Source organism: Eumetopias jubatus, unplaced genomic scaffold (genome assembly GCF_037043125.1).
Source record: "Eumetopias jubatus isolate StellerSeaLion01/CBP00866 unplaced genomic scaffold, mEumJub1_p1.0 scaffold_13, whole genome shotgun sequence".
Classification (NCBI taxonomy): domain Eukaryota; kingdom Metazoa; phylum Chordata; class Mammalia; order Carnivora; family Otariidae; genus Eumetopias; species Eumetopias jubatus.
In genome coordinates, this window is record NW_028274819.1 from 51354848 (window position 1) to 51381996 (window position 27149).

The 27149-nt window shown below is 46.2% G+C and overlaps 3 protein-coding genes across 18 annotated transcripts in view; 1 reads left to right on the forward strand and 2 right to left on the reverse strand.

Annotated features, from left to right (window-relative positions):
- FHIP1B (FHF complex subunit HOOK interacting protein 1B) overlaps positions 1-27149 on the forward strand; it is a 59510-nt gene that overhangs the window by 15661 nt on the left and 16700 nt on the right. For 11 of the 16 annotated variants that reach the window (XM_088017759.1, XM_088017758.1, XM_028116916.2 and 8 more), the window contains 5 exons: positions 30-809; positions 3184-3362; positions 3519-3681; positions 6154-6342; positions 19238-23285. In XM_088017759.1, the coding sequence (XP_087873885.1) occupies positions 30-809; positions 3184-3362; positions 3519-3681; positions 6154-6342; positions 19238-19431 (1505 nt within the window). In that variant the 3' untranslated portion in view covers positions 19432-23285. Of the gene's footprint in view, positions 1-29; positions 810-3183; positions 3386-3518; positions 3682-6153; positions 6678-19237; positions 23286-27149 lie in introns of those variants that run through there. The other 5 variants (XM_088017762.1, XM_088017765.1, XM_088017766.1 and 2 more) reach the window with 4 other exon arrangements.
- Positions 6998-11779, reverse strand: CUNH11orf42 (chromosome unknown C11orf42 homolog). Its single transcript, XM_028116936.2, has 3 exons — positions 11708-11779; positions 7401-8199; positions 6998-7128 (listed from the first exon to the last, which is right to left on the reverse strand). Exons 1-3 carry the CDS (start codon positions 11777-11779, stop codon positions 6998-7000), a joined length of 1002 nt encoding a protein of 333 aa, XP_027972737.1.
- On the reverse strand, positions 16713-17712 carry OR52W1 (olfactory receptor family 52 subfamily W member 1). The gene has a single exon (XM_028116934.2). The coding sequence runs from the start codon at positions 17673-17675 to the stop codon at positions 16713-16715; it is 963 nt and encodes a 320-aa protein (XP_027972735.1). The 5' UTR covers positions 17676-17712.

Here is a 27149-nt window from a genome sequence, read left to right on the forward strand (position 1 = left end):
GATCGCTCTTATGTTTTTTCCCTCTGTAGGCCCTGGAAGCCCAAGTGTTGACTCCTCTTCTGTGGTGACAGTGTCCCGGCCCTCCACACCATCTCGACTGGCCTTCTTCCTGCGACAGCAGAGTCTGGGTGGCTCGGAATCCCCAGTTCCAGCCCCTCGCTCACCAGGGCTTGCTGCATCCCCAGCCTCCAGCCCTGGCCGAAGGCCCAGCCCTGTGGAGGAGCCTGGTGAGCTGGAAGACAATTACCTGGAGTATCTGCGTGAGGCACGCCGTGGTGTGGACCGGTGTGTCCGAGCCTGCTGTACCTGGTCTGCCCCCTATGATGGCGAGCGGCCCCCTCCTGAGCCCAGTCCTGTTGGCTCCCGGACTAAGAAACGCAGCCTACTGCCTGAGGAGGACAGGGACAATGTGGGGGAAGGGGAGGAGGAAGAGCTGGGGAGTGGGGGGCTTGCTGGGGGTGCAGGGGAGGGCCCTGGCCTCCTGCCCCCTCCCCAGCTCAATGGGGTGCCAGGACCATGGCCTGAGGGGGCCAAGAAGGTTCGTCGGGTGCCTCAGGAGGGAGCTGGGGAACTGCCAGAGGGCACTTCCGAGGGCATGGCAGGACTAGAGGGCTTTGGGCAGGAGCTCCGGGAACTCGAGGTGGCATTGAGCAATGGGGGGGCTGGCTCAGAACCCCTGCTAGAGCCTCCACTACCTCTTGAGGAGGAGGAGGCCTATGAGAGCTTCACCTGTCCCCCCGAGCCCCCTGGCCCCTTCCTCAGCAGCCCTTTGCGGACTCTCAACCAGCTGCCAAGCCAGCCCTTCACTGGTAAGCTACTTAGCCTAGGCCTTCTCCTTTGTATACTCCTTGCATGTACTTGACATGTTTGTGCTAATATCTGAGACTTCTTGGCCATGTCGTTTCTGTGTACTTGCCTAGCTCCTCATCCATTTTGCTTGGGTCCATTCCAGATACATATTCTGTTGTACTTATGTCTCTGTGTTTGTGTATACGTCTTCCATGCTTGTGCTGGTTTGAGTATTGATTTATGTCTGAGCCTTGTATGTCTGTCCAATGTGCATGTTCCTCCTCTTCCCTAGTCTGGCCATTTCCTGGGATTGTGATCAGGATGTTCTGTGTTTGGTGTTTCCTGGTGAATCACAGCAATATATCTGAATAATATATATGGAGTCATACATGCTATTCTGTATGTGAGGCACCTGTAAGCCATGCTGTTCCATGCTGTTCCCATGTTTGTCTTGGGTGTTGGGTCTCCTGTCAACTTTTCTGCCCAGGATCAGCTCTTCTGGTGTTTTTCCTGTACTCTGCCCTGGCCTCCTTTCTTCTCCCTGTCTTCTCCGAGAAGGACTCAATTTCAGGTTTTTCCGGTTCTCTGTCCTTGTACCTTGTTGGTTGCTATGACTACCCAGTAAGACTTTCTTCAAGTCTTACGGTTAATAGTAAGGACTGAAGCAGATAGAGTGAAATACCTCTTTGAGGGCAAATGACAAAAGTGTGGCCCCGAGCTCCCAAGCGGAGTTCTTTTGGTCTTTCCAAAGACCCTGGAGCTAGACCTGACCTGAGTGGCCGGGCTAACTCCTCTTTGGTTTTTGTTTGAGAGCTGGCTCAACCATTCCTGCTCTTACCTGGTTCTTATCCTTACTCTCCTTACTCTAGGGGCCAAAAAACCACTTCTAAGAAGCAGCGTAGTGCTTTGGACTAGACATACCTTGAATTAGTGTCTGTTCATATCACTGCTGCATTTAAACAACTTACCGTGATGCTGGTGCATTGGGAGAACTCAGCACATGGTAGCTTTTTACTAGGATTATCATCTCTTGGGTGCATGGCAGATGTAAGTTGACCAAGGTATCCACCCTTCTTCTGGTTGTTTGCAGTCAAGTTATCATGCCTTGATCAGTCCATGTCCTAACTGGGCCTGGGATATTCTGCCATCCTTCTTGTACAACACCAAAGCTTCTGCTCGAGAGTCCTGACAGTTCCCTCTTGCAGGCTACAGAAAATGGCTTTCCATTTGTTTAGGCTTTGCTCCTTCCTGCTCAGTACCACCAGAAGGTGGTATGCAGGTTTTACCACATTGTTGAAGTGTCCCTTTTCTTCTTTGTAAACTCATCTGAGCTTTTTGAATTTTCTCTTGCAAGAGAGTCTCAGGAAATGAGAGAAACAGAAGGAAAAAGTTATGGGGTATCTTAGGGACCCTGTTAAACTAGGGTTGTATGGAGCTAAGACTAATCATGTGCATCTGGAGTGGAGAATGTTCTAGGATCTTTTTCAGAATTCACTGCCTCTTTCCCTTCATTGTTCTCCTGTCTTAGTTCATAGTGCAGTTCTTAGGTATAATCCCTTTTCCTCACAGATCCCTGGTCAGACAGACTGTGATGGTTCTAGTAGATCATTCTAATCCCTTCTGTTTTCCTCTTCCCAGCACTTTGCTTAATCAATTTTCTCTGGCTCTGAACTAAACTCTTTTACCTTCTTGGTTCTTAGTTCCTGAACAGAGCTGATTTCTTCTTTGGCCTTCCAGAGATTTCTCTCCCTATCTTGAAGTTGGCCTGTGTAGTAACCTTTGTCTTTGCTACAGTTCATTCTTGCTTTCTTCTGACCTAGGTGTAGTGCTATCCTCTGTCTTGTGTGTAACCTGATTCTTCTTTTGGTCCCATTCACTTTCTTGCTTGTTCTTTTTCTTTTGTGCCTCTTGGGTGAAGCTTTTTTAAAAAACTGAGAGATGTTATGTAGCTTATAGTTATTACTGAATATGTATAATTTGCTAGATCTTGGGCTAACTGCTTTATAGGAATATCTTTTTGATCCTTTTAGTAATACTGTGAGGTGGGTATATTTCATTTTGCCAAGTAGGAAACTATGCTTGGAGAATTTTGATTCATCCAGTAACTTGTAAAAGATAAACCTGGAATTTGAAACCAGGTCTTTCTGACTCCAGAGCCTATGATCTGGCTCTTCATCTGAAGTGTGTGTAAAGCTGGCATCTGGACTCTTGTGGGTCTATCTGGTGTCTGCCATTTCATCTCCAGAGTAGGTGATCACAGGATATTTAAACATACCCAGAGACTGACCTACAAGTAATTTTCATCTAGTGGTTGGGGTGGTCTCTTGGTTTTGGGAAGAATGAGCACGATGTGCATTGTGTTTAGGCCTGTATCCTTGTACCCACTCCTCCCAGGCCCCTTCATGGCTGTGCTCTTTGCCAAACTCGAGAACATGCTGCAGAACTCCGTCTATGTCAACTTCCTGCTGACGGGGCTGGTGGCCCAGCTGGCCTGTCACCCCCAGCCCCTGCTCCGCTCTTTCCTGCTCAACACCAACATGGTCTTCCAGCCCAGTGTCAAGTCCCTGCTGCAGGTGTGCGATGCATGCATGCATGGGTGCGTCTAGGCTCCGTGGTGGGCCAGGCCCGCAGCTGGAGTGGCCCTGGGGGGCTGGGAACAGGCCCAGGGGGACTAGAAAGGACTGTCAGTCTAGAACTACACAGAAATGTCATGAAGTTGTGCTTCATAGGTGCTGGGTTCTGTGAAGAATAAAATTGAGAGCTTTGCGGCCTCCCAGGAGGACTTCCCAGCACTGCTATCCAAAGCCAAGAAGTACCTCATTGCCCGTGGCAAGTTGGACTGGGCCGAGGGCCCTGCAGCAGGACCTGCCCCCCGCCGCTCCGATCCCCTAGGTGAGGCCTATCCCACCACTCCACCCCTCTCCCTACCTTCCCTAGACAGCTAATTAGTCCGGGTTAATTAGCTCTTATTAAGGGTGAAGTCTTGTGCCATGAACTGAGGAGTTGCAGAAAATTGAGTCTTGATGTTTGTCGTCTGGCTCTAGTCAGAGGGTAAAATACAGTTATGTCCACCAAGAGCCAAATTAGCAGCACCAGCAAAAACTGTTCTAGGAGTTGAGGATAGGCAAGGGGACAGAGTGGTCTCTAGGTTGAGGTATGGTTACGGCTTGGGAAAGGACATGGTATTTGACATGGTCCTTGAGAGATAGGACTTGGGTAGGCAGAGGAGTGGGGTGGCTTTATTCTTTTGTCCAGGGGACCGCATGAACTATTTAGCTGGAGCAGGGGATTTAGAAGGTGGTGGAATAGCTTATAGTAAGGCTGGAAAGATTTGGCCAGAGCATTAGGTGCTCAGATTAGAAGTTGGGCTGGGTAGAAGTTGTGATCTTTTAGGCAGTGAGAACCCATTGGAGGTTCTTAGATAGGAGAGTGGAGAGATAAGCATGTTAGTTCACGTGGACCCAGGAGAAAACAGAGTGCAACTGTGACCAGCAAGGCTTGAATTAGAATAGTGGAAACAGAAAGGAAGAATTAGATAAGGTAGAAATGGGAAGAAAGTATTGGCAGAGTTTGATGAATGGTTGTGGGGTACAAGGAGGAAGGAAAAGTTAAGTATGACCATGCAGCTTTAAATCTAGATCTTCCATCAGCAAGTGTCTGAGTACTTGCCATATTTGCTCTCCATTGTCTTTGGTACAGGGGACTCGGGGAGTGGTACAAGGACTCAGAGAGTAGGTACAAGATGAGATCTTTGCTTTCTAAGAGCTGACAGTCAATCTAGAGGAGTGACTAGAGAAGTGTCATTAACTGAGAAAGGAAGGTCCCAAAATGTGGTGGATGTAGTGGGATCCAGTGTACCAGGACAGGAATAACTTTGGATGGGAAAGGTTTTTTTTTTCCCCCTTTGAGGCAAATGAGGGATAGATCAAAGGAGGAAGTGATATGTATCCATGGAGTTGTGAGGTGCAGAGGGGAAGGACAGGAATTGAAGTACTTTATTTGCTAATCAAAGTAGGAGACAAAATAATATGCTAAGAGCAAGAGAGCAGGGGTGAGCTGGAGGATCTTGAGAAATGTGGGTTGGGAAGACAGTACCAGAATGGTTCTTATACAGCTGCGAAAACCCAGCTGATGTTCCTCAGCATGATTTCCTCATGGTACAGCACTGTGAATGTATCTTATTTCCATAGTTCTGGTACTGTGTTCACTGTGGAGGTAGATAAGAGTCTGAGCCCTTGAGCTCACAGATTACTGTATGAGGTAGAAGACCTATACACAAGCCATTACAATACAGTGTGATAAAGGCGGTGAAATGGGAAGGCAGTGGACGGCAAATCAGAGGAGGTTTCTCAGAGGGGTGGGGAGAATGAGATTAGGCCAAGGATGAAAACAGTGGGGAGAGTAGAATTAAGGCAGAGAGGGCTACAGAAGCATAAAAAGAGCCTGGAAGGTTTCAGGAAGAACAGATAGGTATGGGTACAAAAGCAGAGGAGGGTGTGAAGGGTTTGGAAGAAGGGTTGGAGGGGCATGTGAGCCTGGTTGTGAAGGGTTTTGAATGCCATATTTAGTAGATTTGTGTAGCATATTTCTGTAACCAGTGTTCGAGATAGAGAATGGGAACTGTAGCATGATCTAGAGACTAAATTCCTACAGTCTAGGCCCTATATATTGGGCAAAGATCCAGAATCAGTAATCTAGGAAGATAATTAGAGGAGAGAGGGCAACATTTTAAATGGTTCATTTGAGTCTAAGCTGAGGTGAATTTGTCTGGCCACATGAAGTTGTCTAAGCTGATGTGAAGTAGGAGGTTGGCTTTGGTGGATATAGGAGGGGGGCTGGTGGTAGGCGAAGTGGTGGCGCAGGAGAACAGATTTTGGAAGGGTAGTAGAGTATGAGACAGGTGGTAAAGCCCCGGAACTGTGATTGCATATATGGCCCTGTGGGTGTGGAAGGAGCAGAGGATGTGGGTCATGTGTTATAGAGAGGCAGAGGGAAGCTGGAAGTGGTCGGCTCCAGTTCAGGAGCATAACGTGAGGGTGTGTTACAGACTGAGGAGACATAGCTTAGAGATGGTAGAATAGCGTTTGGAAAGGGAGGAGTATTAAGAGTCCCTCAGGGTGAGAGGGCGTGGAGAAGGGGTCTTGGTTGGGAATGAAGTGGCTGTGGTGTTGACAGAAGACCGAGGGTGATGGTTGACTGGGTGGGGAGGCTGGATAAAGGGAAGAGGGCTAGGCAGGCAGCATTTTGGTTTTCGAGTCCTAGTTGAGATGTCCCTGAACCCAGGGAGGGGGGCATCTCTCTCAGACCGAGGGAGTGTGCCTGACCCCCGCACCTTCATGATCCCCAATACCCATTTATTCCCAGTGAAGAGCCGGAGGCCGTCCTTGGGGGAGTTGCTCCTGCGGCACGCGCACAGTCCAACCAGGGCCCGGCAGGCGGCACAGGTGGTTCTTCAGCCTGGGAGAGACGGCGCAGGACTTGGCCTGGGTGGGGGCTCCCCAGGGGCTTCAACTCCGGTTCTGCCCCCTCGGGGTGGGGCCCCTGAGCGCCAAGGTGAGGCTCTGCGAGTCAAGAATGCGGTCTACTGTGCAGTCATTTTCCCTGAGTTTCTCAAGGAGTTGGCTGCCATCTCCCAGGCCCATGCTGTCACCTCGCCTTTCTTGTTGGATGCTTCAGAGGAGGGATCTGGCCCTCCTTTCTCAGGCTTCGGGCCCCTCAATCCTTAACTTTCTTCCATGGACAATCAGGGCCTCATGTGGCCTGGGCCGGGGCCACCGGTGTAGGCTCCTTTTTATGTTTGGAGGCAGTGGCAAGAGGACTTTTTAATTTATTTCCGATGAATGTTTTATGGAGAACTTGTTGCAATATGTATAAAAGGGAAATCTCTATTCTGTGCTCATTCTTCTTTCCCACCCTTTTTTCTGGGGCTGTGGTCCCAGGAAGGTTGTACATAAATGGGGAGGTCAGGGGTACTTTGTCTCTCGTGAGGACATTGGTGCCAAGGTTTCGAGGTGCTTCTCATGCCCTTAAAGGGTGAGGGGGTCATGGAGCCTAGGGGAAAAAAGTAGGGACTCTCCATCAGCCCCCAGAAGGAAGAAGCAGCATGGGCCAAGGATGGTTTTGGGGAGCAGCAGCTGATGTTTATTGGGGACCAGTATCCCTATGCCAGATATTGGGGGCCTCGCCCCCTGCATCTCTCGCTTCAGCTTCATTCGTCGCTGTCGAACTCTGAGGACAGACCCTGCAGCAGGGGCAGGGACATGGAGTGCCGGTCGGGGTCCCCGGGGCCCCCACCCTGGACTCCTGGTGGGGGGCTGCGGGGACTGAAGAGCCAGTTCTCTGCCAGGGTTGGGGATAGTCACAGCTTGACTCATGCCCTGGTCTTTCTGCCTCCCTGGTCCCTCCCTGGCCCTCTGTGCTGTGCCCACCCCCTCACCAGGACCATGCTTCCCCCTCGTTACCCCTGGCTCCCTCACTCCATCCCCCTCACTGGGATCCAGTGTGGAGTGAGGGGTGCCCCACACATTCCTGGGCACACACTCCTATATTCCCCATGCCCTCTCCCCTTTACCCGATCTCATCCCTCTCAGCTTCATATCCTCTAGCAGTACCTGACAACATCTGGGGTCCCCTGCGGAAGGGGTTTCGGCCCCTGTAGGAGAATCTGGTGGGCCTGCCCTCTGGCCCTTCCTGAGGAGGTGGTGTAGGTGGGGCTGGGACAGGCGGGGGTACATCAGTAGCTTCAGGGGTATCGGCAGCGATTGATGTGGGGGCCAGAGGTGGCATGATGCCGAGGTTGGGTCTGACCCAGTTGGCACCGTGGGGCAATGGATCTTTGGTCAGAGGCTTCTGTGATCCCAGCACTCCTTTGGGGTGCAGTGAAAACTTGAGGCAGGAGAAGGCAACAGGCAGTGACCGTTGTAACCGGAGCAGCTGGGGCTCACGGGCTGTAGGCAACAGCTCCAGCTGTAGCCAGGAACAGGAGAAGACCTGGTAGATGACATAGATACTGTGCGTACTTCGGAGCCAGGGAAGGTTTTGCTGTAGGCTCACCTGCCCTGGCGGCAGTAGCAGGAAGGCCACCTTCTTGCGCAGGCCACCCATGTGCAGGCGGATCCGGCAGGGCTGCCCATCCAACAGTCGCATTTCTTCATAGGGTATCTCTGCTCGGCCGTTTGGTGAGTATTCCCGAGTGCAGTGGGCAAAGGCACCCTCAGACCCTGCCTGCTCCAGGAGGTTTGGTAGTGGCCCCACTGGTTGTAGTGCCCGCCGACCCTGCCAACCTGGTAAAGCCAGGCGGATGTGGGCTGGGCGGGACTGCTTCACTAGCACACCCAGTAGGTCATAGCAGGCTGCATCCGACAGGAAAGGTACCGCCACTACATTGGGCCCAAAGCGCTCCTCGATAACCTGCAGATGGCCAGTTTACAGGTCAGGGACTGAGTTAGGGTCAGGAGTTACCTGGTAGCCTATTCTAGATTGACCCTCCCATTGTTCACTGTGCAATTACATCTCCACAATGTGCTCAGGCTGTTATGCTTTCTGCTTATTTTATAGTTCTGTCCTGTAGCAAAACCTTGAATGTCTACGATGTGTCAGACCCTGCTGGATACTGGGAGTACATAAAAGCATGAGGCTTTGACCATGTCTTATTATAGCTCAGTCTAATGGAGGAGATGAAGATGTAGACCGTAGTCAGCTAAGTAAAATAATAGAGAGCAAGGTTAAATCACCAGAAGTGATTTAACAGCCTTTGTCTTTGATAGAAGAGGATCAGAAGATTTCTAGTTTCTAGGTGGTAGTACTTGAGTTTTGAAGGAAGTAGTTAGGTAGGAGGATGGTCAATCCAGGGAGAGGATACAGCCAGTTAAAAAACCTGAACTTACAAACTAAGAAGGGCACATTCAGGAACACATCATTTCGTAGTACTTAAACATAGGGTCTGAAGAGCGACAGGCACACAGGAACTAGACGATGAAAGATCTAAAGTGTGCTAACTGACAGGAATTTGATCCTGAGGGCAGTGGAAAGCCATTTGAAGGGCTCTGGGTGAAAGGGACGGGATCAGAAAGGTGCTTTAGAAAGTTACTTTTGAATAGCAAGACAAAATGAGAGGAAGATTGGGTAAGAGTATTGTATAACTGCAAGCAGAACATGGTGAGGCCTTCAACTGAAATAGAACTTTAGGTTATAGAATTAGTAGAACTTGGTCAGTTAAGGAGTATGGGAAAAGGAATCATGAAGGATTAGTCTTAGATGATTGGTTAGATGGATGATGTCGTTCACTACAATGGGCATACAGAGATAGGTTTGGAATGACCATTCTTCAACATCTTCTGCCCTGGCTACAGGGAGTAGTTCTTTTAGGGATTTGAGGCCTCATCCTTGTAATGCTGTCCCAATAAGCTTTTAGGGATTCTAGTTCCTCTTGGTTTTGTCCTTGTCTTGGCTTTTTTGGTTTGATAATCCAGTTCTCCAAAGTTTAACTTCATGACCAACTGGGAAACCTTGTAAGATCCTCTCTAGTAATTGTACGTAGGTATGATCTCGACTCATTAAAGATATTGCTGGCCGAGACTTCTGGCTCTGTGTTCTGCTAGGGAGTACCTAAAATTCCCTCTTTGGGTCCCTTTCGTGTTTGAAATCTATTCTGAAAATACTCTGTTCTACTCCCCTTCCTCAGCCCTGAATTCCCACATGTCTGTCTCCCTACTGCTGGCATTGCCCACTTTGCTGGTCTTCTGGTAGAATTCATCAATGATCCCTTAAGGCCAATCTGTTTTTTGTTTTTTTTTTTTTTTTGCTACATAGAGCTGTTTTAGAAGTGCTGCCCCACAGCATAAGAGGAGGATAGCTAACTGATGGAGTTGTGTCTGCACTTTGTCACCTAGCCAAGGAAATAAATGGTGCTCTTTCTTAATGTGCATGGAAGAATTTCCCATCATTCCTGTGCTTCATTGAGACATGGAATACTTTCTTTCTGGTGGGGGCGTCAGGCTGAAGAACAGGACTCTGAGAAGGTCCATTTGGGTTTCCCAGGGGTGACAACAGGGCACTGGTGGGTTGGCATTTTTGTATAGAATGCTCTGTCCCATGACAAAAAAAGCGTAGTCACCAAGTATAACTTCAGAATCCTACCCTAGCTGCTCCTTTGGTCCCTAGGATCCTATACAAATAAGACAAATATAGGAGTGTCCCCAGGAGGTATCTCTCTAATAGGATTTTGAGAAATACCTGGTTCTTATGGTCTAAGTGTCTGCTAAAAGGTGAATCCCTAATTTAGCTGGAGGCTTTTTCCCAGAATATAGACATGAATTTGCCTTGGGGGTGGGGGACGGTTATTAGGCTCTATTTCTTACCCTTGAGGCCCCCAGTAGTTATCCTAAAATAGGGAAAATAAGATTTCTATGCTAGGGTGACTATTCTTGGTAGAGTCATCATTTGAGAACACTACCTGTTGTTCCCATTGCAGTTTTATTTCTGGGTGAAAGTTCTATGGAACATAGAGGCCTGCAAATTTAGATCTCTCAGGGGCAGCCCGGGAAAATGAAAAGATAGGAAGACTATCTTCCTGGATGTACCTTGGCTGGTTTGAATTCTGAATGAGGAGCTCTTGAGCCACATTCTTGTTAGCTATAGGTTCTACAAAGTGCTCGGTAAACTCTCAGCAGTTCTGGAGGGAGGAAACCAGGTCACTCAGAGGTGTCCTGCTCCTTGAATTTGCCACATACCACAGTGATTTATTCTGAATCTCTGCCTTTCCTGACAATTTTCCATTTAAATAGGGAATTTTTCTGATGCTGAGAGATAGTGTAGCTTTCTACTAGTTGATGATCACATTTACTTTCAGCCTAATGAAATGCTTGAGCTTGTCCGGACCAACCTTTTACACTGCTGAAGCCAGGTACTTTGATACTTGGGAGGGCCTTTACTTTCCTGTTTCTCCTTCCCTGGGAAGCTGACCCTCGTGGTGAGCTGCTGCTCCATTTCAAATGGGAGCCACGTGAGCCACATGCTGTTAAGGCTGCTTTGAGTCTGGTCGGCACTACTTTAAGATGGTGGTTTTAAACTTGGTGGGCTGCCTTCCACTAGTGCTTGAAATTCACTATCCTTCAGGTTACATAACTGGAACCTGATCCCCAAATTCTCCAAGTTCAGAAATTGTAGCCATCTAGATTTGGTGGGATTTGTTGGGTACCTGCCACTCAGATACAGCTGACATCTGCCTGCTCCTAAAAATCTACATATTTTGCTCAAAACCCAAATTTCCCATTCTGTGGAAGTTAAAGGTGGAGGAGGTATCTGTGAAGAGGTTGAAGTTCCTTTAGAAAGTTTAAAGGGCCCTTCTTGATCAGCCCCTGTACCTTTTTGACCTCCTTTTCACTACCCATTTGAACTCTATTCTAGAGGATCATTTGCCGTTCACAAATATGCATTTTTCTTTTTCCTCTCCTGGCTTTTGCATATGCTCTACCTTTAATTAGGACACCGTTCACTTACCCACACACCCGCCTGCTCATTAACTCATTTAGTTGTTTAGTAAGCACCATTTATGAGTCAGTAATTCCTTTACCCTGTACATGAGAATAATTTCTATTTGCCTAAAGTAGAATATCACTCCCCAGGAAATCTTCCTGACCTCCTAAGCCCTACCCTGACTTAGCACTTGTTTCAGTTTTCCTCGATTCCAGTTGCCTTTCAAGGAACCTCTTACTGTTTTTCCAATTGTGATGAAATTGGACACTGTATGCAAAGCACTTCGTGCAGTGCCTGGCATGTGAGCAAGCCCTGAGTAAATATTAGGTGTTATTATCTTCAGGCTTCCCACCCCTTCCTACTCATAAGTTGCTCAGACCCATACTCATGCTCAAGGATGATGGGCTGGGGTCTGGGGTCACTTTGTTTTTGGCCCTCTTACTTTATCCTTGATGAGGGTCCAGGTGGCATCAGCTTCATCCAGGGTCAGCAGGTGGGGGGTACCAACCAACATGGTGGGGTGTGGGAGGGGTTAGGCAGGGCAGTGGCTGCTGCAGGAACCCCAAGTTGCCCAGGGAGGTGAGGCCCCAGGCCTTAGGCTTTGACCTACTACAGCATGAGGTCATAGAGGTCCTGTAGATAATGGGGCCTTGGGTGGGGAGAGGGCAGTTACTTTACTAGCCTCACTATGCCCACAGCCCGAGTCCATATCCATAATCTTTTTAAGAACAGAAGTCCTTATCCATTCTCCTTAGGGGAGAAGAATGCAGGTCTGTTTGGGTGCATTTGTATATGTCTGTGTGTGCTTGCATGAGTGCATGTGTGCATGTGTATGTGTTTTTTTCTTGGTCTGAGTTCTTTAAGGAAGCAGAATCAGGCTTCCCTCTTCAGCAGCCTCCTGAAGCAATTTACTGTGTTATCTTATCAGCTGCAGATAACTTCTTTGTGAGGCCAGATAGGGGTCTTGAAGGACGTGGGAGAAGTTTAAATCAGGACTTAAGACTGAGAACCAAGCAGTAGTTCTCAACCTTGGTCATATTTTGGAATTACCTGGGAGCTTTAAAAACTATAGATACCTGGATCCTACCCCCCAGGGATTCTGATTTAATTGGTTTGGAGTGTGCCTAGGCATCAGGATTTCTAAAAGCTCCTCAGGCAATTCTGATGTGCAGCCTAGCTTGAAACCCATTATTAATGAGTGGGTTACAATTGCAATGAAAACCAGGTGTGTGTGTAGGAGGGTGCCATATGAGTGGTGACAATGTGGAGGATAAGAATCTAATTGGGATAATGTTGCCTTAGTAACTGGAGAGGACTTTCAGGAAGCCAGAATTACCCAGGTAAATTTGAGGAAATTTTTTTTCATGTGCCACTCCCTGTCCTAGGCTGATCTGCGTCTACCTGGCACTCTCCTCCTACAGTCCTAATCTGTGTGTGATTTTCCCCTTGTGTCTCTGTCCAGAGATCTCAGCCTGGTGTTTGCTGGAAAGTGGTTTTTCCTTGGAGAACCACCACTCTGGAGAGCCTTTCTAGTAGCTACTCTCCCACTCTGCCTCTTACCTGTCCAAAGAGTCTTCTCTTGAGTCCCTATGGAGAGTCTCCTGTGTGCCCAGGAAGACCGTTTCTGTATGGGGAGCATCCTTTCCTATCCTGGCCCAGCATGTAGGGCTGTCCCATAAAGTTGGCCATCATCTGAACTAGCTGAAGTGGTATGAGGATAAGGCATGGGGAATGGTCCTACATGATGTAACTGGCCTCAGGGGAGGGTAGGCCTCTGTAGACAGAACTAACTGTGTGGGTGCTAGGTGTTTACGCAAAGATTTGACAGTGGGCATGGAACTGTGCTCCAGGAGAGGACTTGATATCAAATATTTGTTGAAGTTGTGTATGTTAGGGGCTATGCCAAACACTTTGAATCCATTATCCTGGTAATTCCTTTTAGTAACCTCTTGAGGTAGGTACTATTATTTCCTCATTTTACAAGTGAATTAACAGGCTCAGAGAGGTTAAGTAGATTAGTGCAAGCGATACAGTGAGTTAATGGAGGATCTGGGATTCAAATCCAAGTCGGCCTAATTCCAGCTTTTAAGTTAAAATTTGAATGGTAGTTCTTTTTGGTGAAGGAAGAAATTGCTGTATCCCTTCTGTTCTCTTGAGTGTATGGTGGGAGGGCGCCTGCTCAGTGGATATGCAAAGTCGTGTAGTGAAAAGGAAGTGGGCAGGATGAGAGAAATGCTGCAATAGGCCAATCCAGAAACCCCAAGCATCTTTTCAGGGCAGGCAAAACCAAATTTCTTCCTCTAGTCCCTCCTAGCCCTACACCAGGAGAGGCCATCTGGTATAGTATAGTTGGCACTTCTGTTCCCTCCAGAAAGGAATCCTGAGTGAGGTAGACAGCAGTGGGGGAGAGAGACATACACCAGGACAAGGGACACAGATGTGGGGCAAAACAGACAGTGCAAGGAGGCAGAGATGCAGAGATACAGAGACAGAGAGTTACTGATAAACACAGGCAGAGAATGATGTACATCCATATCCTAAGGGGATTCCAGAATGAGAAGGGGGTAGATAGGGGAGGGACAGGGATGATGGGCTGTTGGTGAAATGTGAGGAGGATCTCCTTCAGATTTTCACAGAGGGGCTAACAGGGGGAAATTGGGTATAGATGAACTCCTCAGTCAGAAGCCCATATCTTCATCTCTTCTGCTGATAATGATTCTTTAAGCTCCCTGCATTCCACACTGCCCTAAGTGAGACTGTCTTTCCCTTTGGCTCATAGAGTCAGATTGAAAGTTGCTTAAGGAAAACAAATGACAACTGAGTTCTGGATGGGGTTGAGCCTAGGAGTGGGCTGTTTGGTCATAGCCTGCTCATGGGGTTGCCTCCAGTGTGGCACATTCTGGGGTTTCCCTGGACACAGATCATCTGCAACATATCTGAGTAGTGACTGGATTGGAGAGCATGAGAGGAACAAACAGGCAGGGGCTGGTTATTTAGGGAACATGGGGTTCTCTGCAAAAACCTCTAGAGTAGTATAGAATAGTGTTGATAGCAGAGCCTTTGGAGGGATAAAGAGCCTTGACCAGTCTCTTCACTTCTCTCAGGCTACAGGGATAACTGTACAATCCCTGATCCCTTATTTGAAACCTTTAGGGATAGATGTGTTTTGGACTTCAGATTTTTTCAGATTTTAGAAAGGGAATATAGTGCCTTTATCATATATAAAGGAATACCCTAGTGAGATTTAGGGCAGTGCCCTGTAATCAAACATCAATATTTCTGAAGCTAAATGTATGAATATTCACACCAAGTAAGATAAATAAATACTATAAATACCATCCTGACGTTTCAGGTCAGGTTTTGGACCAAAGTTATAAAAAAAACTATTGTTTCTTCAGAGATTTTTTTTTTTATTTTGAAATTGTGGATAAGGGATTATTCTCAGGTTATTGTGAGGAGTAAGGGAGTGCTGGTAGTCTTCTAAACATATCACATGGTAGGTGTGTATCTCAATCCAAAACAAAATACTCATGTCCAAGGGGGTGGATTTTTGGCTTGAAGAAAGAAGGTTCTTGCAATGAACAATGCACAACTTTGGAATCAGCTGCCTTGAGGGGCTGTGCACAACCAGGGAATGAAGGTGCCTTAGACAAGAGGTTTCCTGTGGTGGGAAGGTGACAGAATTCGTTGCTTATGAACATTGACTGCCTAGGATTTCCCTTTTCATGTACCAGAGGGGAAAGGCAAAAAATGTGTGTGTGTGTGTATGTGTGACACAGGACATCACATATACATTTCTTTATAATAATGTTGTAATAAATATCTTACTGCATACATCTGTGTTTACATCTCTAATTATTTTGTCAGGATAGATTATTGAAGAGGAATCCCCGAGAGAAGGTTATGGACGTCTTAAAGACTCATGACCAGTTAGGGTTAGGATTTTGTCACAGTTATCCACAAAACCATTGCCTGAGTTTTTTAACTCAGAACCTCATGAAAAAGATTAGTCTTGAGAATGACTAAGCCCACACTCAAGGACAACTGTAGATCTCAGTGTGACAACACCTCTGAAAATCCTGCCAAGTTTCTGCACTATCTCTTCAGCTCTGCGCTAATGAGGACCTGGTAAGACCCCACGTGGCCCTAGAGAGGATATCACCTGCTTTTTCAGATCTGCAGCCTTCTCTTCTGTGTGGTGTCCCATGGTGTTTGGTCCAGCTATCTGTGCTGAGTGGTCAGCACTACACTTGCCTTTAGGTCTTCATGGCTGACTCCAGTACCTGTGGTTATGATAGTTTTCCCAGAGAGCTTGGGTCTGCCTGTGCAGCGTGCAGCTTTCTCCGACCTTATAATGGTGAATCCCTGTGTTTTGCCTGAGATTATATTCATTCTCGGCTCCATGCTGGTGTGAAAGATCTTTTGTGCAATGTCCCTTCCAGTGTAGAGTCTTAGCCGAAAGTCAGTCCGCTGTTGGGCAACACCATGACACTTATTGTGTAATATCTCTATTTTCCGTTAGCCACAATGGAGCAAAATATTCCTATTTAATCATATTGTACCAACATCATGTGCTTCTAGTGATGTTGACCAGGACAAATGGGGGTGCTGATGTGGATTTTATTTGGGAATTCAGCGTTCTTGGCTGAGGATGCAGAGAAGAGCAAACTGGTAAGAGACCACAGTGACTGGACCTCAGGCAAGCAGGTGAAGTGGTTATGATTTCCTGGGATATCAAAATTTCTTTCAGTTGGACCTCTGACCCCTATGGCTGTAGGCCCAGGAGGAGAAGTTCTAGCAATTAATTCTTGAGATATTCACAGGAGAGTGGGGGTAGGGGAAATAGTAATTACACATGAGACCAAGAGGATTCTCTGGACTGGGAATGGCAAAGATCAGTGTGCTGGCCAAATTTGGGACCCCAATCTGGGCACATTATCCAGAATAAGCCTGTAACTCTTTCCTTAAGGACAGGCTGAAAATAGAATCTGGCTGTAGAAACGGAGAGGGCTGTGATCCCAGACAAGTAGACAAAGACTTGCCTCCTGAGGCAGTGTCACTTTTCCCAGACCCCCAGGTCTAGCATCTGTAGAGGAGCTTTTGTGTGGAACCATGGGGAGACTTAGGTTAAAATGATGGAGGTGGGGGGGGGAAAGTTTTCTTTAAGTTAAATCTTGTGTACTATGAACCATGGTAATTCCTGATCTTATTTTCCTGCATGGTAACGTGTAGCCCCCTGCCTCCTGCCTCCCGAGCAAGATATGTGGATAGGCCAAAGCCTGCAGATGCTAGTGATAATGTAGAGACTTCACAGCAAATATTTGCTGAGTGGTTATCACAGTCATATGTATATAGTAGGTAAAGATGATATAATCCACATCTCTAGGCCCTAGACTCTTCTGTATGTCCCCTCACCTCCACCAGCAGGCTCCATTGTTTTCTGCCCATTAGAACTGGCTTTTTCTGACTGTGAAGGTTTCCAGGAGCCGGTCCCTGATTTGCTTGGTGTGGACCCCATAGATGAGTGGGTTGAGGGCAGGTGGCAGCAGCAAATAGATGTTAGAGAGAAGAATGTGCACAGGCTTTGGGACGGTGTGACGACCAAAGTGATGTGTGAGGTAGGAGAAGAGACCAGGTACATAGAAGGCCAGGATGACACAGATGTGAGAACTACATGTGCCAAAGGCCTTGGCCCGGGCCTCCCGGGTAGGCAGCCGCAGTACAGCATGGGCAATGAGCCCATAAGAGGCAGTGATGCCCAGGAGATCTATACCTGACACGGCCAGTGAAAGCGCCAGCCCATACAAATTGTTGGCCCACGTGGTGCCCACCACAAGCTCTACCACTGCCATGTGTGCACAGTAGGCATGATCTATGGTTTTGGCTTGGAAGTGCTCAAATCGCGCCACCAGCAGAGGGAAAGGCACGACAATAGCCACGGCTTTCAGTGCCAGTGCCAGTGCTGCATAGCCTACACGGGCTTTGGTGACCAGGAGAGGGTAATGCAGTGGACGCCCTACCGCCACAGCACGATCACAGGCCATGGCCAACAACGCACCAGATTCCACAGCAGTCAGTGCATGCACAAAAAACATCTGGGCCAGGCAGGCAGCATATGGCACAGGCCGGGGCCCGAGCCATAGCACAGCAAGCAACCCCGGGGCTATAGATGTAGCTAAGCCCAAGTCTGTGGCTGCCAGTGTGGCCAGGAGTAGAAACATGGGCTGCTGCAGGGTGGAATCTATCTGCACCAGTGCCAGTAGTGTTCCATTGCCCAGCAGGGCCAGCAGATACATGGGCCCAAAGACCAGTGTCAGCCAGGCCTGGGCACCCCCTAGCCCTGGAATGCCAGTCAGTATGAAGAAGGTTGGGCGTGGGAAGGTGGAGTTGGGATGTGGACCTTCTGCCATCCTGTGGGGGGCAAAACTTTAAGGCTCATGGGGGCATGACTTCTGATAGGGGAGAGACGGGGAGAGATTTTGGAGGGTGTCACAGTGACACAGACCCATCCATGGGGTATGTGTATGGGTAGTGCAGGGTTGGGGGATCACAGGGTTATAACTTTCGGTTGGGGTTTTGGATGGATAATCAAGGTCACTACCCCAGCTTGGATGGGAGAATCCTTTGTGCCTGAAAGCCCGTGAGTGTTGTAGGGGGAGAAATGGGGAGACACCAGTATTGAGAAAGGAAGGCCTCCCTGTTGCAGTGGCTGCTATAACTGGAGGTCACCTGAGAGTTGGGGCTGAGATGAATGTTTTTCTTCCTCAGGATCCAAAGTAGAGTCCGTCTCAGTCTCTCTAAGGTGGGGAGAAAGCCAGAGCTGGTTGGGGATCAGGCCCCAGGCTGCACTGTCCTTGACTTACATCCTTAGGCAGAGCTCCTGGCCTCAGCTTCCTCAGCTCCACACTGGGGGGTGGACACAATGATTGTAGTGTTGTCCAGCTTGAACATTCTGGGCATCAGCCCTCAGAGAAGAAGAGTAGAGAGAAAAGGAGAAACAGGAGGAGGAAGATTGGACCTGGAGTGAAGCTGGAAGCCTGCTGTGACAGGAGAAAACCTGCTGCATTTTTGGGCTGCTTACATTATTCTTAACTTGATGCTAAAGGAGTGAACCTGAACACTGGCTGGAGAGTTGAAGCTGGGCCTGGGAAGGAACAGAGAGAGATGACAGCAAAAAAAGGGAGCTTCGACGTCTCCCTTCCTTCTTCACGATCCAGAAAGGGGTCCCACTAAAGGCTTATTCCTGGGGTGCCAGAGGGAGTGGAGGTGCCAGAGGGGGAGGAAATGGCACTCAACCCAGAGTAACAGCCACCTGTGGAAGAAGCGTCTCTGACGTTGGAGGAAGCAGGGTGAGTAGAACTGATTCCACCCAGAATCTAGCTCACGGCAGAAGATTAATAAACATTGAATGAATAATTGAACAAGGAGGAAAGCACCAGCAGAAGACTTGACCGGAGAAAGATCTGAGCACTGTGTGTTGGCAGCTTCTCTTCACCTTGGCCAATGCCTCTGGGGCCCTTTATGAGGCTGTTCCACCTGCTTCCCTCAGGGCCCTTAACCCTCCCACCTGTGCTGCATTAACTCTTCCCTGTGCCGCATTAACTCTTCCCTGTGCTGCCTCCTTGCTCAGTGTGAAACATGGTAACTCAGGAAGTAGAGACGAGGACAAGGAAAGAGACTGATTTATGGGAGTGGAGAGATCTGGGAAAGAGGAACACTTCCTCTGGGAGTTCCTTGCTGACACCCTGAAGTCTAGAGAGAAGACCTTGCTGTATTCTTGGATAACATCGGTCCCCCTCTATTGTACTTACTTCTCTGCTCTCTCTCTCTAGCAGTGCTTCCTGTTAGCCAACATCTCCACGGCTCAGTGCCTCATATGTAGTTGTCTATGAGTAAATACTGCTTTTAATTATGTGGCAGTACTGATGGCCAGGCAGCATTCGCTGACTAACAGCGGCTCCTACTGTTTCAGGAGACTTCGGGAGCCACGGAGATGAGAAAGGAAGCTATTCACCATCAACCACTGGGTACGATTCTGCTCCAACGACACATATCCTAAATCACACTATGCAAGATAATGTAATAAAAAATGGGGCTTGCGGGAAGGGTGGCATTAGGGTACAACGTTCAAAAACTTCGTCAGTGACACATTTAAAAAAAGGATAGGACCCTAATAAAAATGGTGGCACCGTTTTACACATGTTAACTGGTTAGAAAGTGCATAAATACACCAATAAATATGACACATTACCTTGAAAAAGACCTGGAGTTTTCCTTGTTAGAGGCAGCGGGTGAATAATGGAGAAGCGGTGGAAGGGGAGACTACGGTAGTCCCCCTTATCTCTGGTTTCGCTTCTGCAGTTTCAATTGCCCGCTGCCCTCAACCACTGTCGGGAAGCAGACAATCCCCTTTCTGATGAATCGTCAGAAGGTCAGTCGTAGCCTAACGCTACCTCACAACACTGCGTCATTCCCCTCACTTCACGTCCTCGCTAGGCATTTTATCCTCTCAAATCATCACGGAAAGAAGGGTGAGTATAATGCAGTAGGATGTTTTGAGAGAGGGAGACCACGTTCACATAACTTTTATTACAGCATACTGTTACCATTATTCTTACTATCAGTTACCGTGAGTCTCTTGCTATGCCAGATTTATAAATTACACTTTATCACAGGCATGTATGTATAGGAAGACACTGGTACAGGCATACCTCATTTGATTGCACTTTATCTGATTGCGCTTCACAGATAATGTGTTTTTTACAAATTGAAGATTCGTGGCAACCCTGCCTCTAGCAAGTCTATCGGTGCCATTTTCCCAACAGCACTTGTTCGTGTCTGTGTCACATTTTGGTAAATCTCAAAGTATTTCAAACTTTTTCATTATTGTTATATTTGTTATGTTGCTCTGTGATCAGTGATTACAACTCAATGAAAGCTCAGATGATGGTTAGCATTTTTTAGCAATAAGGTTTTCAAAGATTATTTATTTTAGAGACAGATTGAGCTGGGGTGGGATGGAGGGAGAGGGAGAGAATCTCAAGCAGATTCCTGGCTGGGTGCAGAGCCTGGCATGGGGGCTTGATCTAATGACCCTGAGATCGTGACCTAAGTCAAAATCAAGAGTCAGATGCTTAACCAACTGAATCACCCAGGCACCCCTAGTAACAGTTTTTAAATTAAGGTACTCACATGTTTTTTTTTTTTAAGACAAAATGCTATTGCACACTTAATAGGCTACAGTAGTGTGTAAACATAACCTTTATATGCACCGGGAAACAAAAATTCATTTGACTTGCTTTATTGCTATATTTGCATTATTGCAGTGGTCTGGAACTGAATCGGCAGTATCTCTGAGGTATTCCTGTATATATAGGGTTTGGTACTATCCGAGGTTTCAGTCATCCACTGGGGTCTTGGAATGTATAACCGGCAGATAGCTGGGGACTACTGTAATCTGAAATTGGGTGAAATGTTGTAACACCGGATATGGATGATGTGGTTCATAACCTAAGTGGTGATAGATGTTTCAGGTGTGTGCATGTTGGATTTTCCTTTGCTGCTGTGTTCAGCATTTTGAATGCAGTTTTGTGCGTTCACCTAGTTCCTGGCAGAGGGAATCACACATAAGATAACATGAAATTCACATTATACTCCGTTCCCCAATGTGTCAATTGGTTGGAACAAATTTGCTTTTCAAAACCAATTTTATAGCGATCTGACTGAATCTCTGTTGTACCTGGCCCTGTACCATATGGTGAGGATACAGTGGCAATAACAAGACCCTGCTGCCCTCAAGGAGCTCACTGTCTAGTGGACACAGTGATGCAAACAGTTATTGGAAGGCTAGAATTGCGTTAATTCAGGTTAGTACAGATATGGTGGGAGCACAGAGAGAGGAGCCTTTCTCTCTTCCTGGGGAGTCAGGGAATTCTCTGAATTAATAGTAATGGCTACATCCTATGGAGTTTCCTATGTGCAGGCACTGCTCTAAGTCCTATTCCTACCACATGCATTTGCGGTAAGTACAATGATTTACCCCATTTTACAGATAAAGAACTAAGGCACAAACTTGTCCAAGGTCACACAGTTAGTAAATAGCAGTTAAATACTAACTGGATCTGGCCCTAGCATTCTTGCTCTTAGCCACTGCTTTAAACACTTCTGCTGATATTTAGCACATGAATAGTTTTCTAAGATATTTGGGCCAAAAGGATCTGTACCTGGGAGGAAAAGTTCAGGTTGTCCTAGGATTACTGAAGAAGGAGAGGAGCACTTGGGAGCTGGGGGGCAGTGGGTGGAGAGCCGTGAAGGGGATGATTGTGAAAAAATGCCCTTGAGTGACATTACATTCAAACGAATGGGATTTTTGGCTGACATATGCCTGTCCTGGGCACCAACTGTAAAAAAGATTATCCATAAGATAAATCACAGATCCTTTAAGCTCAACCCAATTGAAGTCATTAAGTTCCTGCAAATCTTCTGTATTCTGTGTTGCTCACTGTCTATTAATTCAGGATGTACTGGGGGATATCATTGACTTATCTCTAGAAAAGTTCCTTTGTTGGTTTCCTAGGCCCCAGTCCAACATTATAGAAGCTTTCTGAACACATTTGGGGTCACCTGGCTGGTCTTTCCCTGAGACATTGGGAGGAGTGGATCTGACATTACACCTGTGACCTTGTGGAACTGTATGCCGGAGCCTGCCCCCCAGGGGTGGGATGTCAGCCCTGTAGGGCAGCGAAGGTAGAGTGGGAGGAGGAGGGGGGCTCATTGGACCTCTCAGTTGCTTCTTGACTGGTATGGGAAATAGGGTAAGAGGGCTCTGTTTGGGAATTGACCCTGAATTTCTCACTTCTTTGACTAATGCAGCTACCACCACCATTTGCTATCAAATAGGGTTTCCGGAGATCAGCTTGTGTCCATGTAGGCTTGTTCTGATTTTCTGCTTACAGTGATCAGTGAGCAACAACATGTAGCAGTAAATTACCCATTTATACAATAGATTACAGATTAGAAAATCTTGGTACTAATGGTGCCACTCAACACTAGATCCTCTTCTAGAAACCTCTTAAGGCAAACTCTCAGTTGGCCAAGTCTCAATTCCCAGTTGAGTATGAGACCCCTCTCTGACCACTAGTACCACAATAGCCCAGGCTTCACTTTCCCTCAGTTTCTGGAGGGATAGAGAGATTCTCTATAAGCCCAAGGTAAGATCAGGTGGCACTCCTTATCCATTTTCCCTTCCTCTGCAGTGGGGTCAGTCCTTTGGGTTGACTCTATCTTTGACCATAGATAGTGGTGACTCTAGTGTTCTCTTGCATGCTGAGGTCGTAGTCCTTGTCTCCCAGGTGACACTGTAAGACAGAAAAATTGGGTTATGATGCTGAACACCCCCCCACCGCATGCCTTAACTTGTCCAATCATTCTTTTCCTTCAATGTGAGCCATGGAAGAGGCATTTTCTGACTAAGTCTCTCTGACCAATAGTGGCTAAGGAGACCAGTGCTGGGTAGTCTTCCAAAGACTTTCCTTGCAGAAGATGAGTAGTTCCCTCCAAAGGTTCTCTAGCATTTAGGAGGGGACTTTGGAACTGACTGCATTTGTTGGGGCCATCTTTTGAGAAATTAATTCCCTAAAGTTCTATTCTGAGGTAATAGGTAGCGCCTTTATCTTTTCCACCATTACCTCCCTTCCTCTAAGCTCACATTGCATGGCTGAGACTCTTACAGCCAAGAAAGTACTAACGTCATCCACGGAATCCAGCAAACATTATTAAGAACTCGTTACATGCCAAACACAGTATTATGAATGGAGAAACACCCTCTCTTGTCATTACATTCACACAGCCACCGAGGCCCACTTCCTTAAGAACTCATGTATCTGTTTCCTTTCATCCCCACGGCATATGTCCCACTGAATACCCCACAACCTTATTTTAGAATATTGCAGCAGTCTCACAACTGATACCCTTGTTTTTTTTTTTTTTAAAGACTTTATTTATTTGAGAGAGAGAATGAGAGAGAGAGAGAGCATGAGAGGGGGGATGGTCAGAGGGAGAAGCAGACTCCCTGCCAAGCAGGGAGCCCGATGCGGGACTCGATCCCGGGACTCCAGGATCATGACCTGAGCCGAAGGCAGTCGCCCAACCAACTGAGCCACCCAGGTGCCCCTGATACCCTTGTTTCTAATATACTTCATTGTACTTTCTTTTTTCGTCATACCTTTATTTGAGAAGTGGGTAATATATATAAAAGTACAAAGAGGGGCGCCTGGGTGGCTCAGTTGGTTGGGCGACTGCCTTCGGCTCAGGTCATGATCCTGGAGTCCTGGGATCGAGTCCCGCATCGGGCTCCCTGCTCGGCGGGGAGCCTGCTTCTCCCTCTGACCCTCCCCCCTCATGTACTCTCTCTCTCTCTCTCATTCTCGCTCTCTCAAATAAATAAATCTTAAAAAAAAAAAGTACAAAGAATAACAAATGCACATGTTATCAAGACATCCAGAACTGATCATTATTACCGTTTTGTCCCACTTGCTTTCAGTTCCTTTTTAATCAAGGCAATAAAAGTTAAAGATAAAATTAAAGTCTCTTTGATCTCCTATAATGTTTCATTCTCACCTTAGAGACGGTAATTAATCATGAATTTGGTATATCTTTCTAATTCAGTTTTTACTGCTTTTGCTGGTTGGTGCTTTTAAACATTTACATAAATTATTTCCTACTGTATACAGGAAATTATGTTTTGAGTTCTGCTTGTGCAGCTATACAGATCTTTATCATTCCTTTACATTTCTACATAGTTTTATAGCATATGATTATGCCAAATATTATTTATTCATTGGTGGACTTACTGTTTCTGGCTATTTTGCTATGTATACTGCTATTTAATATTTTTGTACATGCCTCCTTTTTCACATGTATAAAAATTTCTCTATACATCTAGAAGTGGAATATCTGGCTCATGAGATATGCATATTTTCATCTTTAGCAGATTAGTTCTTCAAAATGGTTGTTCTACCTTGTATTCCCACTATCAATTTATGAAAGATCCTGTTTTTTTAACATCCTTGACAACACTTTATATTATCAGACTCTTACCTTTTTGTGAATCTGGTTAATTAGAACTATTAGCTCATTATTTTAATTTATATTTTTAATATATTTATTGGTCATTTATATTTATTCTTCTATAAATTGTCTGATCATTTCTTTTGCCCATTTTTCTGTTCAGTTGTCTTCCCCCCCGTATATTATTTTGTACACTTTCTCTGTATATTCTAGATACTAATCCTTTGTTTTACATTGGAAATATAACCTTCTGGTCTGTTAATTACCTTTTAATTTTGTTTATGGTGTCACTTGTCTTACAGAAAATTTGAATTTTAAATAAAAAGCACATATAGGCCATGTACTTTTGTGTATTATTTAATAAATTCTTTCCTACCCTGAGATTGTAAAGATATTATCCATTTTATGGTGTTTAGATATTTTTATGTTTAATTCTTTTAATCTATCTGAAATTTATTTTTGTGTGTATGACATGAGACCAGGATCTAGTTTTAGTTCTTTGTTTTTCTTAAAAGGAAACTTAGTTCTTCCAGTACTTTTCTGCAATGATATACAATTATTACACACTAAGTTCCTGTATATAATAGATTTAATCTAGGCTATGTCTTTATTACATTAATGTTATTTGCTAATTCCTCACCAGTAATAATTACTGTTAATTGTCTTTATATCTGGCAGGCAAGTCACTCTTTCTTATTCTTCTGTGTGTGTGTTTCTAGAAACATCTTGGCTTTTTTTGTGCCTTTATTCTTTTACTTGATTATTAGAATCACTTTGCTAAGTTCCATGAAAAATCCTATGGGATCTTAGTTGGGAATGAATTTAGTTTTTAGATTAACTTAATTAATATCCTTCCAATATGGAATCTTTCCATTCATAATATATCTTATCATTTATTCAAGTCTCCTTGTATTTTATTCAATAAAATTTAAAGATCTCTCCATGATGATAATGCACATCTTTTGGAAAATTTATTCTCAGTTTCTTATAGCTTTAAAAATCAATTTATTGGGGTAAATGCACCCATATTAAGGGTATAATTTGCTGAGTTTAGACAAATGTATACACTCATATCAGCACCATCCCAATCAAGAAATATAACATTTTTATCATCCCAGAATGTTCCCTTGCTACTCTTTGCAGTTAATTCCCTATACTCCTGGCCCTAGCCCCAACCTCAGGCAGCTAATGGTATACTTTCTGTTCTTATAATTTAGTTTTACTTTTTCTAGAATTTTTATAAATGAAATTATGTAGTATGTACTATTTTTTATATGGTTTCTGTCACTTAACATGTTCTTGGGAGTCATCCATTTTGTTGCAGGTATCATTAGCTCATTCCTTTTTATAGGTGAATAGTGCTCCATTGTATGACTATTTCACAATTATTTATCCATTATTCCTTTGACAGACATTTCAGTTGTCTTTATTTTTTAACTATGATTAATAAAGCTATAGTGAACACTTGCATACAAATCTTTGTGTAGAAATATTTTCATTTCTCTTGGGTAATGAAACTTAGGAATGGTACTGGTATGTCATGTGGTATGTGTATGTTTAACTTTATAAGAAACTAACAAATGCTTTTCCAAAGCAGTTGTACTATTTTGCACTCCCAACAACATTGTACGACATTTCTAGTTGTTCTACACCCTTGCCAACTTTTGGTATTGTCTGTCAAGTTGTGATTTATTGAACACTTACTGTGAGTCAGGCACTGGACTGAGCACTCTCCATGTATCATCTCACTCAATATAATGTCCCTCTGAGGTAGGTACTATCATTATTTCCATTTTACAAATAAACAGACTGAGGGACGTCGCTCCCGTGGCTAAGTAAGTGGGGGGTGGAACCCTTGTGGGACAGTGTGGTCTCAGGACCCTCGGGGTCACAGAAAGACTGGGGGTGCCTGAGTGCGGCAGAGCTCCCAGGTATGGGAGCGGGGGAAGCCGGCTGCAAAGACGGAGCTGAAGAACAGGCTCTCAGCTCGGGGTTGCCATAAACTGATCTGTGGCACAGTTGGGCCACTGCTCTTCCAGCAGGGACCCAACAAGTGGCAGATCCGGGGAGACTCCCCTTCTTCCCCTGGGAGGAGTGGCGCGGGAGCGCACCGCAGGGATCTGCTGGGTTTGGAGACCCCACACGGGGTCATGTGCCAGAGATAGAAACGCTCAGTCACAGGCTGGGTGAGCATGGAGTGTGGCCGGAGACCGGGGAGACGGGAGTGAATGACTGCTTTTCTCTGGGGGTGCACTGAGGAGTGGGGCCCCGAGTTCTTGGCTCCTCCCGGGCAGAGATTGGGAGGCGGCCATTTTCACTCTCGTTCTCCAAAATTGTATGGAAAGCTTGCAGGGAACAAAAGCTCCCAAGAGCAAACGTGAGCAGATTACTTAGCCCTGACTGGCAAGGGCAGGGCAATTCCACCTCTGGCAAAGACATTTGGGAACCACAGCAACAGGCCCCTCCCCCAGAAGATCAGCAAGAACAGCCAGCCAAGACCAAGTTTACCAATCAATTAGAACAGCAGAACTCCAGGGGCGCCTGGGTGGCTCAGTTGGTTAAGCGACTGCCTTCGGCTCAGGTCATGATCCTGGAGTCCCGGGATCGAGTCCCGCATCGGGCTCCCTGCTCAGCGAGGAGCCTGCTTCTCCCTCTGACCCTCCCCCCCCTCATGTACACTCTCTCTCTCTCTCTCATTCTCACTCTCTCAAAAAAAAAAAAAAAAGAACAGCAGAACTCCAGCGCTAGGGGAATACTGCACATAGAATTCATGGCTTTTTTTTACCATGATTCTTTAGTCTTTCAAAGTTAATTTT

Bases quoted from the DNA above. Each gene is read 5' to 3' on its own strand.
- OR52W1 (XM_028116934.2), bottom strand. From the start codon at position 17,675: ATGGCAGAAGGTCCACATCCCAACTCCACCTTCCCACGCCCAACCTTC.
- CUNH11orf42 (XM_028116936.2), bottom strand. From the start codon at position 11,779: ATGTTGGTTGGTACCCCCCACCTGCTGACCCTGGATGAAGCTGATGCC. The intron at 8,200-11,707 runs GTAAGAGGGCCA...GGCCATCTGCAG, and splicing joins GGACCCTCATCAAGGATAAA to GTTATCGAGGAGCGCTTTGG. The intron at 7,129-7,400 runs GTACTGCTAGAG...CAACCCTGGCAG, and splicing joins GGGACCCCAGATGTTGTCAG to AGAACTGGCTCTTCAGTCCC.